At 42.0% G+C, this 27,140-nt stretch overlaps 1 protein-coding gene across 1 annotated transcript in view; it reads left to right on the top strand.

Annotated features, from left to right (window-relative positions):
* The window catches only part of PIP5KL1 (phosphatidylinositol-4-phosphate 5-kinase like 1), a 42,326-nt gene extending 16,993 nt beyond the window's left edge, over nt 1-25,333 (top strand). The window contains exons 5-10 of the mRNA XM_089692926.1: nt 37-161; nt 5,317-5,351; nt 8,188-8,243; nt 8,336-8,448; nt 16,734-16,896; nt 22,267-25,333. Coding sequence (XP_089549052.1) covers nt 37-161; nt 5,317-5,351; nt 8,188-8,243; nt 8,336-8,448; nt 16,734-16,896; nt 22,267-22,699 — 925 coding nt within the window. The 3' untranslated portion in view covers nt 22,700-25,333. The remainder of the gene's footprint in view (nt 1-36; nt 162-5,316; nt 5,352-8,187; nt 8,244-8,335; nt 8,449-16,733; nt 16,897-22,266) is intronic.
* The last annotated feature ends 1,807 nt before the right edge of the window (nt 25,334-27,140 follow it).

The raw sequence follows: 27,140 nt of genomic DNA, 5'->3' as shown, positions 1-27,140 counted from the left end.
GCTTTAACTCCTTTTGTGCTTGTGCTTTGTTTTTAGAAATGACAAGCGATTCTTCCTTAAGACACAGAGTAAGCGAGAGGTTCACTTTCTGCTACATATCCTGCCAAAGTACATTCAGCACTTCCAGGCCTATCCACACTCCCTGCTGGTGAAGATCCTGGGTAAGCACACTGTATACAGTCACCTGAGTAATGCAACATTTCTGCTGTTGTGGCTGTGTTTTTTTTGATGCGTACACAAAAATGTGCACCCCCCACATTAAGGCTGTATAGGGGTTACTTGTCAATGTGTTTTGGCTGATGCTTGTAAATGTGTGTAATTCATTTAGGCATGTCAAGCACTTGGGCGTTCATTTAATTGGCTAGGATAATAATCTATTCTGGCCATTGAAATGAATTAATGCTCAAGCCCTAAACATGCCTAGCATTAATGAGCATTTAAATGCATTTAGGAGCATCAAGTGGTTTTTCTGACAAAATGCTGTTGCTCCTGGACGCACCGGCAGTGGGTTTTTCCTGTCTGTAAACTTTTCTAAATGCCTGTGTGTACATGAACACATAGGATAATATTGAGGGGCGTTTAGAGGTAGAAAAAACCTCACAGGTGTTCTAATCCCTCTCTACATTATCTAAAACTTAAAAAGAATTTGCCTTTAGTTATACTTTTATATTATACATGTACTGTATATGTGTCAATATTATATCCTATCAAATTATACTCGCTTATGACTAGTGGTGTATTTAGGTGTCCTGCTGTCCTAGGCAACACACAAAAATTGCCTCCCCCCCATGGAGAGACCCTGACAGTGAGCAGCACCCCCTCCCCCACAAAGAGAGCCTAACATTAACCAAAAACACCTTAGACCCCCACCCAAGAGAGCCTTCCACTACACCACCCTCCATACACTGGCAACACTCACCGCCGACCCTGCGAGGGAGAAGACACTCACGTTCACAGCTCTGGACATCCCCAGGAACAGGAGTCGGGCTCTGTATACGCCATCAAGCAGCCCCTCTCAGATCCCACCTGGTGTATATGCTGCGTGTCCCTTCTTCCATCCCTTCCTTTGGGGGGGGGGGGGGCGGTGCTGCCCCCCTGAAAAATGCTGCCGTAGGCAAATGCCTTGTTTGCCTTGTAGTAAATACACCCCTGCTTATGATGGCTTTTTGGTCAGAATGCAAACTTTTTGGTCCATATACATTAATGTGGTAGCCTGCTATCTTGACTACATGTCTTTGTACCTAGCATGCATCCCCCAGGGAGATATATGGCATTCAGAAGTTAATGGCATGCTGTAATGGGGTTTATAAATGACTACGCCTCTATATAATGTATTCACAAATAATCCATGCATATACATTTTAAAAGAGAAGTATGGGGTTTTAAAAAAAAAAAAATCAGTTATCTAGGGGGAGCTCTAGCTCAATTGTTAGTCAGCAGGGCTGAGTAGCAGCCTGGGTGCAATAGCTAGCAGGGTCAAACTGTGCTCAGATTTAAGAGGATCTGCAGACTAGCCCTCTGGAATTTCCCCCTGTTCTAGAACTTTGGAGTTTAGAAGCAATGGGTGGATCTGAGGAGTGGCTGGTCTGTACTCTTAGATGATCCTGGCCAATCCCCAACAGGAGGCTTGGCAAGCGGCCAGGACAACCTCCTGAACGCAACAGATTTGATGTGATTTCAGAAAGCGCACCAAATCCGCAGGATATAATAGGAGTCTAAGGCAAAGAAAAGCTAACCCGCAGGAATGCCTCAGGTGCATCATTGTGAAAGAAGCCTTCTAGAGGGCTCACAACAGTGAGGGCTCATTTACATTTGCGGTTTTGGGGGGCAGTAAAACCCCATAGTTGAGCTGTGTTTTTGTGTGTTTACCACCACACCCTTTTTTTTTCTCTTTAAGTGACCAGAGGTGTACACAAGTTGCAGCCGCAGCATAAGTGATACACCCTGTAAAACTTGTAGGACCCTGTGCCCGGTGATCTTTGATTTATCCCATGTTGTTCAGGTAGATCTCCACCTCTCTAAGATTGCCTTCCCCTGGCTTAATGGGTAAGTCTACTTCATGGGGAGAAAAAAAAAGCCATATAGTGTATACAATTGCGACTCAAGTTGTAGTTTAAAGTTATTAAAAATTACCTTTCCTTTTCAATTTGCAGCATTGTCATTTTCTGTAAAATGCAATTCAATATGGCATCCTGGGGGGCATTCTGTACAGAGTATGTAGAGAACACCCCTCAGAAATGTAATTTCCTGCTTTTGTGATTGGCTTATTGATTTTCCCAGAGGTCTGCACTAAAATACAGTTCATATGTTGGGCATTCCCTGCAACAGCGATTTTTCATGAGATACTTACAAATAAAAATCATGTCTAAACGGAGGCCACTTTCCTCATTAGAGCCCTGCAAGTGCAGCAGCTGATTGCTAATTAAAAATTCACTCCTAATCACATTCATTTTGCACATGGATACAGACAAACAGCTATTTCTCTCAGAAAACAAAAGGTAGGAATCTGCAGCAAAGTTTGATAAAATCCTTGCAATGTACATGGATCACCCAGTGGGGAATGTTTTTTTCACAACAGAAGTGGAGTTACTCTTTAACCCCTTCACGCCTAAGGGTAAAACAAATCTAAATGCCTAAGCACAATTCTGCAATGTTGACATGTGTTAGTAAAACCGTACATATCATCACAACTACTTTGTACATCCAGGTGGATTATACCTTGTTTTTTCAGGACAAATTGGGCTTTCATTTGGTGGTAAATGGTAATGGATATCTCCTGATTTTTTTTTTTTTTTTTATTATCAAAGGAAAACTGGCCCAAAATAGTAAAACAAAATCATTTTTTTTTATTTAGCTGTGTGTTTCTTGTTACGACCATAACCTAACTCCATAGAACAACGCAAAATATATTCTCCAGCTCTTGACGATCGCAGCGATACAATATATGTGTATGTTATTTGTTGTTTGTACCCGTAGTACAGCCCAGAAACAATAGTGCACACTGACATTAACGCTGATACTGGTACCAAATTTTTTTAAAATCCTGACCTTTGACCCTGACGTTGACCCAAACGCTAACCCTGGCACTGAACTAGATCAAACCTTGATCTAGGTATTTTTCTTTATTTTTTCTTTTATTTTTTAATATTTATTTATCTTTTTTTTTTTTTTTTTTGTCTTTACAAACATTTTTTTTATCTCTCTATGTCAGGAATTAGAGAGATACAATGTATCTCTCTTCTCCATTCATAGAGCGAGAAAAAACAAGGGGGCCGGGCTGCACAGTGACTGATCACTGTGATAGCCAATCAGAGGCTATCACAGCGATCACATGACCCGGGGCTCTCAGTGACAACGCGGTCTCTGTGCTGGGAGCGCACCGAGCAGTGCACTTCCAGCGCAAAGACAGGTAAGCAAATATGCGGCCCCACGGAAAAAAGCCCAGTTCCGTGAGGCCGCATATTTGTGTACCGTCGGCGTCAAGGGGTTAAAGGACCCAGTCCAGTCACCAGTTTTCATCTTTAGGCCCATTTTGGCCCTTTTTATTTACACAAAGGATTCACATGCAGGGGCTCATCAGCATCACACTGACACAGAACAACATAATACTTTAGCCTCCTGGCTGTTGAGTTGCCCACCTTGTCTGTACAGGCCCTCTGTCTGTTGGACTCTCAATCTCTCTGTACTAGAATGTGTCCCATCAGAATGTAGATCATCAGATGATGGTCTACAGCCTGGTCTCAGGGCCTGTCCATGAGGCCTGCACACCTACAGAACAACTCTCCTAGGAATGGAGAACACCGCATGGGTAGTCTCTTATTCCCTTTTGTGGGTTAACACCCATCTGGTATTGGGGTTGATTTACTGAAACTGGAATGTGCAAACTTTAGTGCAGATGTACATGGTAGCCAATCAGCTTCTAATTTCAGCTTAAGTTCTGACAATAAAACCTGGAAGCTGATTGGTTTCTATGCAGAATTGCACCAGATTTTGCACTCTCCAGGTTTAGTAAATCAACCCTAAATGAGTCTCACACTAGCTTAGGCACCCTTTCACTGCTGAACCGGTCATTACCTACCTCTTAAAGTGTATGTAAACAACTTGTAAAACAACCCATTTAGTTTCAAACAGAAATGCAAGGCAAAACATTTGTGTATAGATACAGTATATAAAAAAAAATTATATAAGATGTATATTTTTTTAATAAGAGATCACATATCCTTTGTTCTAAGCTGCATAATGGGCTCAGGGCCGGTTCACACTATAGAAGCACAGTCCAGATGCGCACTGGTGCGTTTTTGCATGCACATTTTTGGCGCATTTTTTTATGCATTCCACTTAATTTTTTCCCCTCTCTTTTTCTTCAATTTAAATAGGGACATGTGCGTTCCAGTTAATGTTTGGTCCGATTTGGTGCGTTCCAGTGCGTTTTTTATGCATTTTACCGTGTTCCAGTACAGTTCTGAGCACAAAAAATGCAGCATGTACTACATTTTTTTTCTGCAACCGGAACACACTGGAACTGGAAGCACTGATGTGAACTATAACATTAACAACCACATGGCCTACTTTCTGTGCATTTTGGATGCAGAAAAATGCAGTATTGCCTGCTGAAGATAACAGCGGGGAACATTTTCATGGCGTTCTGTTTTAGGTTGTTATAGTAGTGCAGCTTTAGGCTTCAGGCATAGTTTGGTGTAACTTTGAAGCCATCATGGGGGGGTTTAGCTGTCTGAGCTTGGGGCTACCAGCTGGCACTCTGTATCGGCTGCTGAAGGAGGATAAAACTGTCCATTAACAAAGGCTTTAGGTTTCTTTCAGGATATCCTCATGGCACCATTGTGGTCATGACTGTGTCTTTTAGCAGCCCTGAGCACAGGCAGAAGACAGGACAAGCTTACAGCATAACACTTATGTTGTGATAGGGAGAGAATACAAATAAACAAAGTCAAGTAATCTGCCCTATTATATCAATTCAAGAGGAAAGATTTTGAGAACTATGAATGCCCTATTGTGATTGGTTCTCTTTAAGCCCATCATTTTTACCTATCCCTTATGCATATATCCTTTAAGACATTATCAGGTTGCAAAGTGCTACCACTCAATGCATATTCTTACCTATTTCATTAAGTAACCACTGTTTTCACAGTAAGGGATAATATATTGTTTCCTACACTACAGTAATACTGTTAAAGAGTTGAATCAGTCATACAGTATTGTAGGTGATGTTTATTGAATAAGGAATACATTATATATGTAACCTTGTTTAAAAAGACATGAAAAAAAATGTTTCTGATACATTTTCTTGGCTTTCAGGAGTTCACAGTATCACAAGGGAACAAGAGAAGAAGGTGAGCATGTCTGCACTACATATGCTGTCCATATCCTATTCTTAAAATTTATGTAAACCCCAACAATTAATTTCTCTTATTGGCTCCATTTTGGTCTGGAAAATATACCAATAGAGGCTTATTGTTATATCTGTTTATGTGCTAAAAACTCAAATCAGGGATATAAATAAAATGTGTTTTTTAAGATCCTGTGAAGAAAAATAAAGTAATTCCAATAACACGAGGGAGCTGCTGGTATGTATATATGTATGACTTAAAGCGGAGTTCCACCCAAAAGAGGAAGCTCCACTTGTCTGCCTTCTCCCCCCTCCACTGCCACATTTGGCACTTTTTAGGTGCCTGGTTTTGACAGGTACCCACTGCCACTTGCAGCTCAGTTCACTGCAGCGAACTGACCCGGAAGTTTGGGCCCCCCCCTCCTTCCCCTGTAGCATTGTGGGACACTACACAGGTCCCAGAAGACTGCGGCCCACTCACAAAGCGCTTTGCGCATGCGCAGTAGGGAACCGGCTGTAAAACTGCAAGGCTTCACTGCCAGTTTCCCTTAGTCAAGATGGCGGTGCCAGCACCTGATGGTCGATTTGAGGGATCTGCTCAGTTGAGGACACCGCTGGATGCCTGGACAGGTAAGTGCCCGAATAGTAAAAGTCAACAGCTACAGTATTTGTAGCTGCTGATGTTTAATTAATTTTTTTTGGGAGGGAAGGGGGCAGGACTCCTCTCTAAGCTCAACCTCAATATATGAATTCTTTTGCGTATCCCTGAAAAAGAGACCCAGTGAATAACTCAACACACACATGAATTACAAAATAAAAACTCCTTATTGAAAGACCTACACTACACAAAAAACTTACTGTCTCATAAATAAAACCATAATTGCTCAATTATTAAAAAACCCCTCCCATATCATCTGCAGGAAAAATACTAGGCATCACCTCCTAATGAGGAATCACATGCATAGAAGTATCCCTAACAATTTATATATGCATTTATGTGGAGGGCATGAAGTATATATACTATAAGGCTATATTGCATAAAAGGAACTCCTCCTCCATATGGATATCCAAAAGTCCATCCATTTTATGGCTGAATGACCATTCAAAGTCCATGTTGGACATTAGGTAGAGAAAATGAATCCACATTTGATCAAAGTAAGCTGTAGCAGATATTTCATTTGAAAGGCTCCCAAAGAAGAATACTGTATCTTAAGTATCATCTATATACCTCGCTTGTAGCATGCCATGCCAAAAATTAGATCATTGTATGAATGTTCTCCTGTGTAGATTGACTATTTGGATAAGGGAACAACCAGCTTGCTGAAAATGCTGAAAGACTCCTGGGGCAGTTAGACATATACTATATAGTATATACTGTATGTCTTACTTGTGGAATGTCATGCTAATAAATGGATCCTTATATGAAAGAATCTTCCAACTCTATCAATTGATTGCCAAATAAGGAAGCCACCAGCCAACTCAGCCAATGCCGGAAGACTCCATAAGCAACTAAATATCATAAGGGGATTTTTTCAGTTGTATAGGGCATGGTTGGTAAATGCCTAGTAAGGAAGCCACCGACGCAGTGGAAGAAAGTTCCAAGTGATTGAATGTCTTAAATGAAATACTTAGCCATACAACTGGGTCATCCAAACTCTCCTCTTGAATGGTGGTACTTTATAGATGTCTGTCTGAGAACACCCCATTGTCTCATCTTGGATGGAGGAGATAGGGAGTGAGAGGTAACCCAACAGTTGTCAAAATGGGAGGGAGGCTGGAAACCTGACTGGTATCACTGGTCACGCCGGCTGCTTCAGAGGTGAATGAATGTGCTAAAAACTCCCATTGATCGTACAAAAAAATGTAATAAATGTTTTACTGCTGACCATAATATATAAAGAAAAGAATTGTAGCAAACCACTACAACTTCTCTATCAGTGATTGAAAGCTGGGTGTTCCCTCTGGTGGTTAAATCTTTATATTTAATACAGTAACAAAAATATGGAACAGTAAGCAAAGCATGCAATAATTTGAAACTTACATGGACGTTTGTTTTTTTTTCTTCAGTTTTGAACATTCTTTATTTAAAGGTTTTTACATACAGATAGGAATGTTTCCCAGACAAGCTCAGGGTGTGGGATAAGCCATTTTCACTGCAATATAACATACTAGACAAAACAGTGATCTTTCCCGAACATAGATTTCTTTAGTTTTGGATAGAGTAGAGTTATTAAGAGGAAATCTCACCAAAGTTAGGGAAATCCTCTCTTCGACATATGTTCCTGGAACAGATGTCCCAATTGGTTTTGCCATCTCTTCCTGGCTTTGTGATAATGCTCATTGGACAAACAGAGGGATGGATCTCCCCAATGGGAACACAATAAAAACCTTATGCCTTAAAGCTTCTATAAGAAATACAGTTGCCAACTCTTGCAGGCCCCAGTGAGATTTGAATTCACGACCTCTGGGTTTACAAGACCAGTGCCTAACTCCTGAGCTACGGAGCCCTATATACTTTTCTGTTTATTTGACCAATAAAAACTTGACGGAGGTTATTATTATTATACAGGATTTATATAGTGCCAACAGTTTGCGCAGCGCTTTACAATATAAAGGGAGACAGTACAATTACAATACAGTTCAGTACAGAAGGAATAGGAGGGCCTTGCTCATGGAGTTAATCTTTTCCATCTCTATCCAAAAGAAGAAAAAAAGTTTTACATACACTTTAACAAAAACACTATAATATAGATTTTTGCTCAGTGAAAATACACTTTATTTAGCCTGTAAGTTGATATTGTCTCACACTGTTAATGGTGAGTTAATGTCTTGTGTTACAGAAATACTTCATCATCATGCAGAGTGTCTTCTTCCCAGATGAGAGGATCATTGGCCGGTAGGATGTCTATTTTTTATATATTTCTTACTTTTATATCCAAGGGTGGTCATGGGTGGTGTTAGTAACTGTCTTGTCTCCAATCTGTTCAGCTATGATATAAAAGGCTGTCATGTAAGTCGCTGGACAGAGCCAGAACCAGAGGGAAGCCGAGTCCTGCAGGTCTTCAAGGATATGAACTTTGAAGGAAATGTCATCTGTTTGGGTTAGTGTACTTTCTTCTTATCTGATTGCTGGAGGTCTAGATGTTGTGAATTATATATCTCATACTTCCTTTAGTCCTATACGCTTATGTTATATGGCCAGTTGGAATGGATCACTGGCTTTCAGTGAAACCAATGCTTTCAGTACAGGGAAACCATCACTCTGATATATCAGGTGATAAGTTTGCTTTTGGGATAAGTTATCCTTAGCAATATAAATTGGCCTCTAAATTTAACTATCTGCTCCACATTATACTCTGCTAGGTTTTGCACACTGTGGCCTGCATTTTATGGTCCAATCATAAAATGCAGGCTTAACGTAGCAGAGAAACCTCCATGATTGGAGGAGAACTGGTCATGCAAGGGATCTCCCCCAGCTTTTTTATTTCTGTGTTTCAATCATGTGTATTTAGCATCACTGGCTTCAAACTCCTAAAGCCACTGGAGCAAAATACACATTTGTAAAGCATACCCCTGTACCTTAAAAACTGCCTAGAAGTCCAGTGTTAAAATCAGTGGTATGGCTTAGTTGATAACTTATCTTAGGACACCACTTTATTGCTATGACTCTAAGGTTCCATTCTCACGGGTAGAAAAAAAACATAGTTGATCAACATTTTTACCATCCCTAGACCACCCACATAACACCCAATATGGCAATCCAGAGGGGTTTGTACATATACCACAGCCACAATGCTTTGCTTCCTGGCAAATTTAACTATTGAGTCTGACAGGTGGCACAGCCTGTCAAACTCACCAACTCAAGTAAATTGGATTATGTCACAAATGCCTTACTCAGTGTTGCAGCACAGTATTTCCATGCAAAATCCCCCTTTTGCTGTTAAAACAAAAAATAGATGAATAAACTGTTGTTCAAGAGGTGGCAATATCACCTGTATGCCTGCAAACCTTTTCACAGCTACCTCTGAAAAGTGACCCATTGCAAATCAGTTTTCAGGGGATAGTTAATACTGCTTCCTGTGTGAAAAGCCTTAACAGAAAACTGGTGTCACACAATGGTTTTTACACACTGTAGAGTTCCCTCTGTTATCGAGCGGAGATCTACTCAGTATTACTACAAAGTTGTGTATACCCTCTTTCCTGGATACCAGCAAAGCAGTCTTTTCATTTACCAGGAGCCCGCTGAGTGAATGCATTATTTCAAACTCTTCCTAGGGCCAGGTTGTCTCAATTCCCTGCCACACTCTGCTCTTTTGCTTCAATTTATGCCATCAAGTTTTTTCAAGTCAGGGGACATGGTCATATTACTACCTGTAGTGTCAACAAACACAGACAGGCCTGTATTGTGGTGTCTTCTAGACAGCTTAATGTGATGGACGCGGGATCGCTGCCACCATTATGCGACGATCCCACGATCGCTGTCACCAATATGTGACGACTGCGCCGTTGGACCCCAGCCCTTCTCACCAAACTCGTGACCGAAGGACTACCCAATCTTAAACCGCAATGTCACGTGCGTAACAATGCCACACCCAGCTGCACCCTGCACAACGATTTTCCAGCTAATTGGACCACAATCAATGTACCGGCAGCCTGAGCGATTGTTACTGGGCCAGGTTAATTACGCAATTGCCCTTCACACTGCCACCACCTCCTTTTTGTACAGAGAAAGAGGAAACTCGGCGATATCCGCAATAACACTATAATGGTTGAGGTAATCGTCTGTATAACACGGTCACTGCAGGCCGGTTATACAGAGGGTTAAACAAACACAGTAGCGTTCTCTTTAGAGGCAGGAATTCGTATATTGCAATTTAGAGCTATAGAAACAGTTCAACACTTTCAGAAGGAAAGATTTATTACTGAAAAGTCAAAAGGGGGTGCGATAAAATATTTACAGAACGATGTAACCTATATATATATATATATATATATATATATATATATATATATATATATATATATAGATAGAGAATAACAGCACAGCAAAGAGATAATAGAAAGGAGGTTAAAGTATTTGCCAAAGTCCTGAGCTAGCAGATCAAGTTTCAGAGCGAAAGGGCACGGGTCTCCCCAGGTGGTATTGATGTTAAATGGGAGTGTTCAACTTTTTTCTCTTAGACCTGACAGCCCATTTTGTAGTTCCCCAGCAGGGGGTGTCTCTGAAGTCAAAGACCAATACCCCATTTAGAGCGTGGAGGTCTGGGCGGATACCTCGACTAGAGCCAAAATCTCTCATAACTCATATTGGGCCCATAACTTTCCATCTGCACAAGTGACATTCCACCCGCGGGTAGATTATGATGCAGAAACGTCTGAGGATTGATTAGATATGAATTATGAAATTTTACACTGAACGGTTCACGAGATCTACTTTTCGCTTTCCTATGTATTCGAGACAAGGCGAGTGACCTACCAAACTGTTCATCTTCTCGTGGCCAATCTGATGATATGTCTGGTTTTTATGTAAGTCTCTCATATTCCAAGATATGAGACATAGGGGAAAAATGGATTTTAACAAAGGTTATCTGGTCATGTTTCCTTGGAATGTTCTTTGAACTCCTGGGAAGGCTTGCCTTATCTTATATGAGGTGTTAAATTACACAGGTTCTTTGGACAGCTAGGCCCCGCCTCCCTTGGGGGTCCTATAGCTCATAGCCCCCCTGCTGGCTCTGGCCTGTGACACACACACGCTGCCATATGTCACTGTGCCTCTCAGAGAGGGAGGGGGGAAAGAATGAGGGAATAACATGGATACTGTTAACAAAATGGAGGCTTCGTCCTTCACTGTGTGTACACTGGTTACACTTAACATGTCTCAAAACTGGTACCCAAAATGTATTGAAAGATCATCTGTGAACAGTAATACAGTGGCTGGTAAATGTTTATAGTCAAATATATTTTTATTAAAGCTTCAGTGTATCAAAGCAGCACAGTAAAGAGCCAGAAATTTTAACAATTGTAAAAGAGTAATATCAGGATCTACCAAGGATAAGATATGTGTCCACATACAAGGAACAGAAACTGACATTTGGTAAATCAAACATATGTGATGAAAATAAAGGTATGTAGTGTGAATCTATAAACCATTATTCCCCCCAAAGTCCTTGGGCCTGAGACCCCAGAACAACCACTATAATTGCAAAGTAGGTGTATCCAATGAGAAAAACAAGAGAGGATGGTGGAAACAAAGTAGATATAGTAGGAGAAGCAAAGAAAAAGAGAAAGAAGGCATGGGTCTCGAGGAGATTCTAAAGGCCAGGAATGAGGAGAGATTAATAGGATAATAATCCCCTCCAAGAAGGGGAGCCTCACATTGCGATACCAAGGAGGAACCTATGAAAGATCCTTGATCTAAATCTCAGTCAACTACCAGGGAAGGGTAGGTTCCCTCGTAGTTTCCCACCTGTCCCTGGGAGAGAAATAAAAACCAGAGCATGGTGAATTTGTCATAGTTGTCCACATTGAGTGCTAGAGTCTCCTCCATACGCATAATATCATTTAAGGTAGTGACCCAAAGGGAAAGCGGAGAGGGAACAAACAATTTCCAAAAATGCAGTATAATATGTCAAGCTGGCAAGAGAAAAAAATGATAAAAAGCTTTTTTTGGGAAGCCATGGAATACTGGTAAATGCTCCAGTATCTCAGCCATATCTATACCCCATGCATTGTGGATGGCCTGTAATGTTGCTTTGGGCACTGATTCTAGCTTGGGTGCTCATCTTGGCACTGAGTGCAATGAGTGTAGATAGTCACAGAGTGCTATACAGTTCCAGGGCCATGGTTCCTGAACCATGAAAGGTATGTCCACTATGGCAGGCAAAGCCTGAACTCCTAGAAGGACCAGCTTCATGGAAAAGTAAGACAGGTTCAACTGGTTATCGGACCAATACAATAGAATAAGAGCAAGTATCAGAATCTATATTTCCATTTCTTGCAGTACACGTAATTGTCCCCCAAATAGTATTTATTTCTACATAAATAAGGAAAAAATCCCCCTGCGCTAAACAAAAATAGTATGAATGTATAACCAAGCAGCTAACACCCTATCCTATACCAAAGGTGCAATAAATAGTAAATAATAATATTGGTGTAGCGCTACATAGAGTGTAATAATATAGAATAAATAAATATAATCATTAAAACATATATAAACATAAATCAGTGATGGATCCTTCAAGGATCTATATAACGTGAAACAACAAGTGACTATGTGCATATATACCTGGTCCCAAATCTGGACCCACAATTATAGTGCAAAAAACACCCAATCCCAAATTGGGATAAATGAATAAAGTGACACAGTGAGTCCCAAAAGATGGGATAACCTATAATCAAAAGTGACTAGTGCTGAGACTCCCAATGAATATATCAACTGCATATATCAAAAAAACTAATAAACACAGTGATAAATATGAATAAAAATGAATAAAAAACACTTGAAGATGTATTGAAAGTCCAAAAAAAGTGCAAAACATTGTGCAAAAAATACAAATAAATGTGCTTCAATCTTCAGCAACAGGTGCTTGTGCGACACGCAGGTGGATAAATATCTTTAAATGGCTGAAATGCCGCCTCCACCTCCTTGCCACGACCCTTAGAGCCACAACGCCTTATGGATCACCCTGGATCCTATACAGTAGATAGCTCCACACCATACAGCATCACATTAAACAAGCTCCAGTGGCTCCACATAACCTCAAATGGTAACTTCCTTACAGCATTGGTTCTATCCCATCTTTTGGGACTCACTGTGTCATTTTATTCATTTATCCCAATTTGGGATTGGGTGTTTTTTGCACTATATTGTGGGTCCAGATTTGGGACCAGTTATATATGCACATAGTCACTTGTTTCACGTTCTATAGATCCTTGAAGGATCCATCACTGATTTATGTTTATATATGTTTTAATGATTATATTTATTTCTTCTATATTATTACACTCTATGTAGCGCTACACCAATATTATTATTTACTAATTCTAAATAAAACTGTGAGGAAGCTGGGATTATGTTTGAGCTTTTTCATTCATGTGAGTTTTTAAACTTTCAAACTTGGCAGTAAAAATTCCACCATTCAGGGCTTAGGCTGAGGTGGATAACTAGGTGTTAAATCACACCTCAGGTAGCACTGTTACCACCACCTCTGCCCAGAGCCCTTATAATATACTCAGGCATTTCCTCCTGCCCTTTTAACACGAGTACTTTGCTGCCAAACAGTCAACACCTGGGTCACTCTATCATTCTACGAACACATTTATCCCATTTCTGCACCCTAATTCATGCGTACCCCATAGGGGAATAGCTGCACCTAGCAATGGTGGAAACCAGGCATAAGGGAACAGCAACAAAAACTCAGGCAAATATTCACTCTGCAGAATGGTTGCAAAACACTCAAACCGCTCAGAGTGACGAGATGTCTCTCTGGCACCGAAGCACGTTTTAAAACCAATGTCTGCATCTAATTCTAGTTCTATGTCGAGCACACATCAAACGGCCTATCTGACCAAGGCAGATTTCTTGGCAACTATTTAAGAGTTTATTAGACAACTGATGGCCTTAAGACAGCCATCACTGTCCAGAGCTTAAAAGTGCCAGACTTCTTCTCCATCCCTACCTTTTCTACTTAAGTTGGAAGTGGAAGTACGGAAGTGGATGTTTTATAGAAGGCTGCGTAAGATCTCTCACCCCCAGGATCCAATACATCTTACACTCCGACTTTACGCAAAATTCACGCCAGTGCAGACATGCTCACTTCTGCTGTACACAAAAGCATTGGCACTTGAATCTCCTCCATCTTGCCATGCCTCTCTAGGTACTACGAGACCTGCAAAGTGTAAAGAAACATTCCCCATTAATGAACAAATAAAAATGGGCAGTTTATGATGCACTACTGAAAAGGTTTTCAGTCCTCAAAGAATCATTGCCGAGCTACTAAATCCTTTGGAAAAATAATTCACAAAAAAGTGGACTGTTTCCATAGTAGATTACCCTACCATCTCAGTCTTAAACAAACAATTTAAAATGAAGATGTTCCTTCATTTAAGAATTCTGCAGACAGAAAATGTGAGATGTTCTTAAAGGCTGTCTTTAGTCAAGCAAGTCCAGCCCAGTAAACAGCTATTGCTTTGAATTCTCTTTGTCAACCAGCAGCTGATTGGACACGGGAAATAATCAACAGGATTTTGTTTTCCAGGACAAGTTCTTGTGGAACACTTATAAACATTGCCCTCTGGCCTACTTTTCTGTATCAGATTATGGCAGCATAGTGGCAGGTTAGCACAGTATAGTGGCAGGTTAGGGTTGGCTTTGGGGGAGAGCACAACTAAAATCTGGGGGGCATAGCCCACTCCTACACCCCCCTAGATCCAGCCATGCTTGGAACACAAAGTTCACCAAGTCTACCCCAAAACCTTCTTCACAGTGAAGGGGTGCACTTACTCTTAAGAGTGGAGGGCGACTGTAGCAGTTTGCATTCCTCTGAGTCACAGAGGTCCCAGACCTATAGATTCAAACTCTACCTCCTCACTGCTTTTTTGTTTAAAACCAGCCAAAATCTGCCCAAAGACATTCAGTTTTGCAGACCGTCCTACACCTACTTTTGTCCCAGGGAGTGGTCATTCTGGACCCTCAGGACAGGCTCAATGGATTTTATTCAAACAGTCTCATACTGTTCATGGTACCATGGTATGTCAATATTTGTCCTTATCTGGGCTTGTAATCCCTGAAAAAGTACCTTCATGCTCTAAAATGTTGCATTGAATGTGCAAGGTCAGTAATTGCCTCTCAGAGACATGGGGAATATCTGGCATCAGTGCACCTTAAAGATACTTATCTACATATTTCCATTTACCCACCTCTTCAACATTTTCTGCACTTTACAGTGGGAGAAAAATACCTCCAGATTACTCACACTGTTATTTGGCCTATCCTCTGCTTCCACTTCTGCTTGCATCTCCTAGGCGATCCGAGCAGAAGTTCTCCTCTCCCTTTCCTGCAGTCCTCTAGGACACGTCACAAGTCCCTAAGGACTGTGGGACCAGTCATAAAGTGCTTAACAGCTCGCGCATGCACAGGGGGCAGCCAGCTGTGAAGCTGCAAGCAGCACAGCCTACTGCCCACAGTTGAGATGCCAGTGCTGGGAACCCAAAGGCTAGTGCAGATTTAGCCTGGGTGAGGATGTTGCTGGATCCATAGACAGATAAGTGTCCTATTATTAAAAGTCAGCAGCTATAGGACTTGTAGCTGCTGACTTTTCTTTTTTTTTTTTCTTCAGAGTGGAGAACCGCTTTAAGAACCGAAGGCATGCAGGTCACAGGGTAACTAGACAACTTCTTCTGAAGGATTCATCTGCCCCAAAACTGCATCTCCCCTAAATCTCCCCCCTCTGTAAACGTCCAAAAGGCTATCCAGATTCTTCAAGCCTTCGGCCAGGTAATCACTTTCAAAAGTCCCTGCCCTCCAGCCTTCCTTTTATCTAGAATACTTAAAAAGCAGCTCCAGTCAATTTTGTGTTTATTAAAATTCAGCAGCTACAAAAACTGTCCCAGCATCCAGCGATGTGCTCACCCAAGCCCTTCCTTTCCTCTGTGTCCTGTTTCCTGTGCCAGCATCTCAACTGTGGGTACCCGGCTGTGACAGCTTGTGACTTCACAGCCGGATGCCCACTGTGCATGCAAGAGCCGAGCTGCACAGTAGACAAATGTCCCGCAGTCTTCTGGGACCTGTCATGTTTCCCAGAAGACTGCGGGGAGGGAGGGGGAGAAGAGAACTTCTGCTTGGATAACCTAGGAGATCACCAGGCAAAACCAGGTACCACCCCCCAAAAAAAAGTGCCATTTGGTGAATAGGAGGGGGAGGAGGCTTTAAAACGGAACTTCCCCTTTTGGGTGAAGCTCAGCTTTAAGCCTCATTATGAACACTTGCTTCCCTAAGTTTACATGCTTTGACCTTAAGATCAAAAAGAAATCCCTGGAACAAACACACTCCTTTTTCTCAGTTTCCTATGCTTCTCCCAGTCAAACAAGGAAATCCCTAGCTTGGTAGCTTTCCACAGCCTTGGTGCTACTCTTCACTGCCTGGTAAAAAAAAAAAACTGAGGAGGAGGGGTTAAAGGAGTACACCTGGGGGGAGGGGGGGGGGCTGGGCTTTTCCACTGGGTCTATGATTATCCAGCCTCTCCTGTACTGTGCTCCATGATAAGGAATTTGCAGGTAAGTTAAAACTCTTATTTTTGTCTTTAATTTTTCTAAGAAACGCAGCGGCAGTAGGGCTGGCTGCCTGAACATAGTATTCTTATGTTTATTATTATCTCTCTTGCCTCAGATCAGCAGCGGTCTTGGTTGCTTCGCCAAACGGAGCTGGACACCCGCTTCTTGCGTGAGCTGAATGTGCTGGACTACAGCCTGCTAGTAGGATTTCAGCCTCTACATGCTGATGAGAAGAGCCAAAACTGGTCCTTCGCCAACCTCATTGTCCGCACTAAAAGGTGACCAAAGGCAACAAATGAGGGTGGGGGAAAGGAATTGTCAGTTAAAGGGAAAGTACAGTGTAGGTCAAGTGAGCTCATACTTTGGATTTAAACTTTAATGTGATTTTTATAATTTTTACAAACTTGTGCTCCCATGTTTTTATGATTATATTAAGTATAAAGAGTAGTAGTTTAGCCACTAGAGATAACAGTTGAGATAAGATATGAGCCTTACAAGGAGTGCATTGACCTTAGTGAGACAGTCGACTCATAGGGGGTTATTTACTAAAACTGCATGGTGCAAAATCTGGTGCAGCTCTGCATAGAAACCTATCAGCTTACATATTTTTTGTCAACGCTTTACTAGACCAGTGGTGGGCAACCTTTTTTTTCAACTGAGCCAAATCTCGCCAAAACCACGATTGAAATTTATTTTGAGAGCCACATTTTTAAAACTGAAAATACATCCCCCATATAGTAATTCATCCCCCATAGTAATTCATCCCCCATATAGTAATTCATCCCCCATAGTAATTCATCCCCCATATAGTAATTCATCCCCCATATAGTAATTCATCTCCCATATAGTAATTCATCCCCCATATAGTAATTCATCCCCCATAGTAATTCATCCCCCATATAGTAATTCATCCCCCATATAGTAATTCATCCCCCATATAGTAATTCATCCCCCATAGTAATTCATCCCCCCTATAGTAATTCATCCCCCATATAGTAATTCATCCCCCATATAGTAATTCACCCCCCATATAGTAATTCACCCCCCATATAGTAATTCATCCCCCATAGTAATTCATTCCCCATATTGTGTCAATTCACTTACCTTTGCTCCGTGCGCTCATCTCACCGTGTTCCCGCGCCGTTCCGGTCTTCAGGGCGGACTGTGAGAGGAGAGGAGTTCGTCACGCTGCCCCGCCTACATCCTGACAGCCAATGTTTGCCAAGCTCCGCGGGCCGGATTAAAAGGTCCGCCGGGCCGTAGTTTGCCCATTGCTGGGCTAGCTGCATTGTCCTGACTTTTGGGGCGGCCGCTCGAGAGGAGGGAGGGGAGCGGGCGCCCGGCACACAGAAGAGCCGCATTTTAGTGTGTAAAGAGCCGCATGTGGCTCGCGAGCCGCGGCTTGCCGACCACTGTACTAGAGCAAGCTGAAGTTAAAAGCTGATTGGCTACAATGCACAGCTGCACCAGATTCTGGTGCACCAATTTTAGGAATTCCACCATAGTGTGTAAAAAAAGCAGTAAAGCTGTAGCGCAGAAAGCTGCGTATTAATTAATTTATTTATTACAGGTACTTATATAAACATTTTGACTATTCACAGAAAGGTTTTAAAACATAAACTTATATTGATAAGGTTGTTTTGTTATATCAAACTGATTTCTTTTACATGTTTATTTAAAATACATTGAAGACTATATTTTCCAATTAAAAGAGAACCTATTCTGTACGCATTTAAGATGCAACAGCAGGTTCATTGGAGAGCTGCTTCATCCACTCATTCCCCCATTGTTGGTACTTACTATCCATATGCCACCCAGTCTTCCTGCTTGAGCAATCAAACACCCAGCACTTTCAGGTATGGGGGAGCATGTGTTCCCCTTCTCCCATTATGCAGTGCCGTAATTTTGAGTGGTCAATTGCCTAATATATCTCGGTCCTTAGCCAGTGTAGGCTCCAGACCTATCAACTCGGAGCTTACACAGGGCTTTCTCGCTTGCTCCAGCAGGTAAACATGGCTACAGAGAAGGTAACCATCAGCTGCAGGTGGGAGGATGTGGATATCAAGTGAACATTTTACTTCTTTGCCCTATTAGCAAAAATAAGTACTTACCATAAAATCTCTTTCAAGTTCATTGAGGGACATAGGAATTCAGAAACAGTTGAGTCATACTGCTGCCAACAGGAGGATGGGACACTAGTAAACGGGAAAGTTGTAAGTCACCCCCCATAAAATCCCGCTACTACCCAGCATGCCTCAGTTTTGTATACAGCAATTGGTATACAGGGTCAGCAAAAAACACAGGAGTGGGACCTGTGTCCCTCAATAGAAATACAGTTTTTATGGCAAGTCCAAAAATCTTATTTTCTCCATTGTTCATTGAGGGACAAATTAATTCAGAAACAGCTGGAATGTCCAAAAGGAGTCCAAATGAGGGATGGGCAACAGCCAATGACAGAACCAAGAAGGGACCAGGAGCCATCTACAACACAGGACTATGAGAAGGACCAATACCATAATCTGAACCAGATGTTCTCTCTCTGGGATAGGGAAGGCTAGAGAGGATCAACCTGAAGCTCAGAGCCTATAACAATAGGGGTCCCAGATTACGGATGTCGGTTTCATTTTGTTATACTGGGTGAATGCCCTGGAACTGCTAGGGGCGTGTGGACTGCGTTTTTTACAGCAGCATTGAGACTGTTACCTGTGTTTCCATGGAGGACATATTGCACTGCACAGCAGTAAGCAGCTAGGCACAATATGAGTCAAGGCCTTAAAGGAAAAGTTCACCTTTTTAGAAAATATAATCAATGCACAATTTTTCTGCAGACAAAAAATGTGCATTTATTATTTTTTCCTGCATGAACCTGGAAAGCATTGCATCCATAATCGGTGGATCCAGGGTGCAATGTCAGCCTTATGATGACAAGTCCTGCAGCTTTCACGACGTACCCCAACTACAAGGGCTCCTCATCAGTGCCCTCTCAGTTCATTCAAAACTACAAGCTGTCTACCACGGTGGATGTTGGTACATGTAGTTCATTCATTCCCAGGAACCTGTGACTGAATGATGTGGCTGTGTGGGTGGAGCCCCACTGTTTTTGAATTGTGACAGTCAGTGAGGGGAGAAGACCCTCTGCCCTGTGACACTTAGGGGGGGATTAGGAGGCAAAGGGGCAGGAGCTGGAACATGTTACATGTTCAACCCTGAATACGGGTAACATGTTCCAAAAGGTAATCTTATCCTTTAATACTCACAAAAGCAGGCAGCTGGTGCTAATGAGAATTTCAGGCAGCTGTAGGTGACCAAGTGTAGCAGCCAGAAGAACTAAACTGGAGAACAGCAGCGGGATGGTGCTTCCTCCAGACTAAATTTCAGGAAAGAAACCACAGAGCATGCGTGTGTAGTGCCTAGCAGTTGACTTCAGTGCTCAGTCCCTCATTCGTAACCTGTACAGTGGTAAATACAATCAGTAGTGGGAAATTTAAAAAAATGCAAACTAAGATATAACACCTGGCACTTCAGCCTAACTGGCATTACCAAGTGAATCTTCATAGACAGAGTCACACATGGGGCTGTGCCGCAGCTCTGGAGCTGGAGAACACTATGTGGCTAACATAGCACATAAAGGTCTGGAAAGCACCCAGCACCTGAAGGTCACATTCCAGGCTAGCCCCACACATCCAGTCCACTAGGGTCCGGATGAGGCCTCCAAAGGAAATGCTGAGGGATTGCCAAGCTGGATAGCTGCTATATAGGGACCAACTCAAGCAGTGGTGTAGTGAGGAATATTGATTGAGAACACTGAGGGAAAAAAACTGTACAAATCAAAAAAGGCTACTAAAAATGTTGTTTCAGCAAGGCTGAAGAAAAGGCATCCATGCCCCTAGGTCAGTGGTGGGCAACCTTTTTTTTCAACTGAGCCAAATCTCGCCAAAACCACGATTGAAATTTATTTTGAGAGCCACATTTTTAAAACTGAAAATACATCCCCCATATAGTAATTCATCCCCCATAGTAATTCATCCCCCATATAGTAATTCATCCCCCATAGTAATTCATCCCCCATATAGTAATTCATCCCCCATATAGTAATTCATCCCCCATATAGTAATTCATCCCCCATAGTAATTCATCCCCCATATAGTAATTCATCCCCCATATAGTAATTCATCCCCATATAGTAATTCATCCCCCATAGTAATTCATCCCCCATATAGTAATTCATCCCCCATATAGTAATTCATCCCCCCTATTGTGTCAATTCACTTACCTTTGCTCCGCGCGTTCCTCTCGCCGTGTTCCCGCGCCGTTCCGGTCTTCAGGGCGGACTGTGAGAGGAGAGGAGTTCGTCACGCTGCCCCGCCTACTTCCTGACAGCCAATGTTTGCCTCGCTCCGCGGGCCGGATTAAAAGGTCCGCCGGGCCGTAGTTTGCCCATTGCTGGGCTAGCTGCAGAGTCCTGACTTTTGGGGCGGCCGCCCGAGAGGAGGGAGGGGAGCGGGCGCCCGGCACACAGAAGAGCCGCATTAAAGAGTGTAAAGAGCCGCATGTGGCTCGCGAGCCGCGGCTTGCCGACCACTGCCCTAGGTCAACAGCAAAAAGCTGAGGTATGGTGGGTAGAGGATGGGTTAAAGGGGGACTGTCTTAAAACTTTTGTTTACCAGTGTCCCAACCTTCGGTAGACGACAGCAGAACCCAACTATTTATGAGTTCCTGTATCCCGCAATGGACAATTGAGAAAAAATCTCTTTGGTTCTGTAAATGGTTATTGTGCATGTTGACCATAAATGTAAAGGGTTGTAAGAACATATCAGAATGGATTTATAAAACCTGGAAGACAAAATAACAAGCTGTTGCTGCAACAGAAAAAAAAAGCTATAATGACTCCACAACAGCAGCTTTCTCTGCTGCAGCTCTGACCAAAAGCTGGGTGCGTTAAATAATCTTTTAATTTTTTTTCTCGCTAATTTATACGACAAAACATTAATGCTTATTGATATTATTTAAAGAGGTATTAAACCCAAATGCAAAAATTTTTTATACTGCAGCTTGTCAATTCTTAGATGTGGTGGCTGCATTAGTTTTCCTTTTAGGCTTTTGTTCCTTTTTCACCTGGTGATCCAGCTAGTAAGTCTGCTGTTTTGAGCAGAACACGCTGCCCTGCAAATGTAGCAGTTAGAGGGATGAGACAAACCATTTACATTGATGGGTTGCTTGCAATGATCATCTTTGTTATATTTCCGTAAAACCTTTATCCCAAAAGGAAAACAAAAACTGTTGCTGTAACTGCTCAAAAAGTGTGAGCTGGAGTTTGGCTTCAATTTGTTAGTCCATCTAAATCTGCTAGTACATTTAACACTACCTTACCCCAAGACTGACAATGCTGGTGCCCCTGTGCTCATTCACTCTAATACAGGAGGTGTGTTACTGGCCAGATCACCAGGTGAAAACAGAAGAAAAGCCATAAAAGAAAACTAATGCATCCATCACATCTAATGACTACTAAGTTGAAAAACATTATTTTTGACTTAAAAAAAAAACAAAACAGAAATGTAGACATATACCCTCTTTAGTTACACTGGAGCCGCTTCTTTAGATGAAGCTGATTGTTCTAATTGGAGAGTATAATAAAGTGTGATTTGCAGGTCGGTAAATGGAACTGGTAGCCCTACCACATCTCACTGTGCCTCTGTCCCTGGCACCGTAGAAGAGGAGAGCGATTCTGTGGATAAGGAGGATAACAGCACAGATTATAGCGGCACCCCAGAAGTGACCTCTGCCAGACGTCTGCCCATGAAGAAGATCGGGCAGCAAGTCAGCACGGTATCTGACGTATCCGATGTTGTAGCGCAAAACCGCCGCTTGCTGCCAAACTACAGGAACCCTTTGCATGTGATGGATGGGCCAGAGCAAAGATACTTTGTTGGCATCATCGACATATTCACTGTGTATGGCCTTAGGAAAAAGCTGGAGCATATTTGGAAGAGCATGCGTTATCGTGGACAGGAGTTCTCCACTGTCAGCCCTTACCGTTATTCAGAAAGACTGTGTCGTTGGGTGGAAACCCACACCGTGTAACAGTTGGCCACTTTGACTTGGAGAGCAGTCTGGGCTGAGCAGCAGCACTAGCTCCATGTCTGCAATATAATCCTTTTTATAGAGACTTTATTCATTTGGCTGTTATTTATTACTGTGTACATTTTAATCCATGTGGGCCATTGAAGACCGCATGTAGAGCATTTACCACAATCAGAAGGCTGCAGAAAGATATGATGGTTGTGTTACCAGAACTGCAGAGAATCTTGTAATTCCTCTCTGTACCACCCACTTCTTCTATACAGCACTGTTACCACTGGATTTACACACAAGCACCCAGTGGGGGCCATACAGGTGCTACCAAACTGTACATTTTAAATTATTTGTACTGCGTACACCCTACTGCCTAGTCAGTGCCTTATGTTACATTAAATACAGCCATGTCTGGGACCTCCAACAGCTACATACTTGCTATATACAATGCCCAGACACCGCTGTATTATGTGCAACACTGAAGGCAGTACAATCTAGTGATCTTATGGGATATTGCCTTCTTACCCCCTGGCAGCTCCTCCCTGCTCTGTGCCTTTATCAAATTCAGTGTACCTGCATGCAGTTGCTACATTTCAGATGCCTTTTTGCAAACACCACCAATATAAATGTGTGCGAGTATATACAGTTGTGTTCAAAATAATAGCAGTGTGTTGAAAAAAGTGAATAAAGCTCAAAATCCTTCTAATAGCTTTTATTTCCATACACACAAATGCATTGAGAACACTACACATTCTATTCCAAATCAAAACATGAAGAAAAATCTATCAAATTTGTGTTGTTCCTTTAAAAAAAACAGAAGAAAAGTGAATATTAGACTGTTCAAAAAAATAGCAGTGTTTTGTATTCTTCTTTACAAACTCAAACATTCACTATATAAACTGAAAAATGTTTGAAGATTTTGCTTTCCTTTGAATCACTTAATGAATATTTAGTTGTATAAGCACGGTTTCTGAGAACTGCTGTACATCTGTGTTGCATGGAGTCAACCAACGTCTGGCACCTGTGAACAGGTATTCCAGCCCAGGATGATTGGACTACATTCCACAGTTCTTCTCTATTTCTTGGTTTTGCCTCAGAAACTGCATTTTTTGGGGTCATTGTCTTGTTGGAACAGCCATTTCAAGGGCATTTCCTCTTCAGCATAAGGCAGCATGACCTCTTCAAGTATTCTGATGTATTCAAACTGATCCATGATCCCTGGTATGCGATAAATAGGCCCAACACCGTAGTATGAGAAACATCCCCATATCATGATGCTTGCACCACCATGCTTCACTGTCTTCACAGTGTACTGTGGCTTGAATTCAGTGTTTGGGGTCGTCTGACAAACTGTCTCCGGCCACTAGACCCAAAAAGAACAATCTTACTTTCATCAGTCCACAAAATGTTGTGCCATTTCTCTTTAGGCCAGTCAATGTGCTCTTTGGCAAATTGTAAACTCTTCAGCACGTCTTTTTTTTTTTTGGGACTTTGCGGGGGCTTCTTGCAGATAGCTTGGCTTCACGTAGGCGTCTTCTAATTATAACAGTACTCACAGGTAACTTTACACCTTCTTTGATCTTCCCGGAGCTGATTGTTGGCTGAGTCCTTGCCATTTTGGCTATTCTTCTATCCATTCGAATGGCAGTTTTTCGCTTTCTTCCACGTCTCTCAGGTTTTGGTTGCCATTTTAAAGCATTTGCGATCATTTTAGCTGAGCAGCCTATCATTTTCTGCACTTCCTTATATGTTTTCCCCTCTCCAATAAACTTTTTAATCAAGGTATGCTGTTCTTCTGAACAATGTCTGGAACGACCCATTTTCCTCAGAATTTCAGAGAGAAATGCACTGTAACCAGCATGTACAACATTTGCTGCCTTCCTTCCTTAAATAAAGGCAATAATTGCCACCTGTTTTTCAAAGAATGAATGACCTCACTAATAGAACTCCACACTGCTATTATTTTGAACATGCCCCTTTCAATGAGTGATTCAATTACACAGAATCAGCAGCATGCATGTCATGACTGTTGGGTCTGTTGAATTTCTATTACTCTACTACACCTGCTAGTAAATTATTTGCCATGTAGAAACATTTCTACCAAAAACAGTGATTGATCCGGTTAGTGATGTGTGACTGCTATTATTTTGAACACAACTGTATATATTTAAAGGATGAAAGTGCATGACTGTAGGAGGCATCTGCGCAGTCCTGAGGAATAAACACCCTGATTATCAGACTACTCTTATGGCTGGTAGGACTGTTAATTACCTCCATCAAAAGAACTTGAAACTGTTTCCTTGCAATGGCATATTAACCGATAACATTTTATTATTATCCAGATTTTTCTTAAAATAGAATTTCTGCATTATAAAATGTGCAACTGGAATTTCTTATGCTGTGCCTGTATGCATGTACAATAACAGAAATTATTTAAGCCCAATCAAACTTTCAGTGTAAAAAGGCTAAATACATTCCAGACAAACAAAGGTTTACAAAGACTTAGTCTGTTTTCTTTAGAAAGCAGCCACAGCCTGGGTAAAAAATCCTGTCCCCTGGCTGCAGGCTGTAGAGAAGGACCCTTGCTCTCTGTGTGGAGCAGTCTCTCTGCAGAAATCTGAAATAAAAGGATTGTTGCTATCACATGATTACGTTTGAAGTGAACACAATTTCACCTTATTTTCGAAGCTCTGTTGACACTCTCTACTCCTTTAATACATCAACCCTATTGCATACAATATACAGTAAATATCTTCTACCTCCAATTAAATTTTGAATCCACTTGGTAGCTTGGAGCAAAATTTAATTGTATGTTCCAGCCATTATGGGAAATGAGGTGCTGAGATGCATACAGGGAACAAAGACCATCAGCCCAGTAAGGTTGTAGCACATAGGTCCACAGCTTTAATATCAGTGTTCTGGGAACCCCTTTTGCTAATCTGTTTGTTATCCAGAGGACTTTCAGCCCCTTGGAAGCTCCTTTTTGTCTGTTGCTCACATACAGAAAACCCTATCAAAGTTCAAAAGAGTTAGTGCATCACCTTGGAAGGGTGATGCATTGGAAGCAAGAGGCAGAAATGGCTAGTGTCAACAAGATTTTGATGGCATCAGAACTGCTTATCTCCCTGCAAAATTTTATCGGGATATGTAATGCAAAGGCAGGCTGATGCAGCTTAGGTCAAATGCACCTGCCAATGACTTTTAAATGATCTTAGAAGTGTCTACAACAGATCTTAAATTCAAGTTGAATGCACCTAGAAGCAAGTTATGGTACATTTGCTTATCGACACAAGTCTCAAGTCGGTCAACACAGGCTCAAAATTACAAAGCACACAATTGAGGAAGTCGACTTTGACAGTATGCACATTGGCATTTTGTTATGCTGTGTAACATACTGATTCCTGCTTTTGGGATAGACAGCAGTGTACAGAAAGCACTTTGTGCATCCAACTGCGATCACCTCAGGTGCTAGCTTTGCAAATAGGCAGGAGTATCTGCAGCCACTGACAGCCTGTCATTGCAGTGTACAGGTTCAGCGTCCACTGCTATCCATGTTACTGCATTAGAGCCTTGCTTCCACTCTAAGAGCTGCCTCAGTGTTACTGCTCCCATCCATCCGATATCCATCTGGCACCTTTATCCTACAGCTACAGAGGTTGGGCTCCAACAAGCGTGCCCTATATAATATACATTTACTGCTATCCACAGCAGCTGTCAATCCCAGCAGCAGGAATCAGCCGTTTCCTACCCTTGGGATTTGCAGTGTGGCAAAACACCCATGTGAATGGTGCCCAAGCTACCCTACTTTCTGTAGTATCTGGCTCCAGTAGACTAGGGTTGGTGTAGGCATTTATTTAGGAGGCCATTTTAAATACTTTGAACAGACTGCACAGAGTATAGGGGTAGTTGTATGGCACTGGGGTGGCCAGGTTGGAAAAGTAGTACAGAATCCCATAAGTCACTTGTAAAATCACTGTAACATGGCTGCAGATCAACTGTAGAGCACTGGATACACTCAGAGGTCTGTAGGAAGAATAAAAAACAGGGAGCGCTGCCAACTAAGTGTAGATATATTGATTAAACAAAGATTAAAAATTACTTTTTTTTTTTTTGAAGATAAAAAGATGTAAGATCCTCTGTGGAGATCTATAGAACTCGGCAGGGCTGTGGCTGGGTACACAGAACAACGCTGGAAAGTGGCTAGGAGTGGTGTGCAGGGTACCCTCTGGCAGTGCTACTGGAGATGACAGGTCAGTCTGTGAGGTCGCCAGGATGTAGAGCACCACCAGTCCAGAGCCAAAGCGGAGATCCAGAGGAAAGCAGCGGGATGATGTGGAAGGCGTAGGAATGTAGCCTACCCAGCCGTGACCTTGCCAAGTTCTGCCGCTCTCCACAGTGAATGTTACATGTTTTTATCAACATAATAAATGTGAGTATAGTTTTTAAATCT

The sequence above is a fragment of the Staurois parvus genome, unplaced genomic scaffold (genome assembly GCF_062004578.1).
Source record: "Staurois parvus isolate SC_StPar_1 unplaced genomic scaffold, SC_StPar_1.0 ptg000608l, whole genome shotgun sequence".
Taxonomy (NCBI): Eukaryota; Metazoa; Chordata; class Amphibia; order Anura; family Ranidae; genus Staurois; species Staurois parvus.
This window is presented reverse-complemented; position numbering and strand designations above follow the sequence as displayed.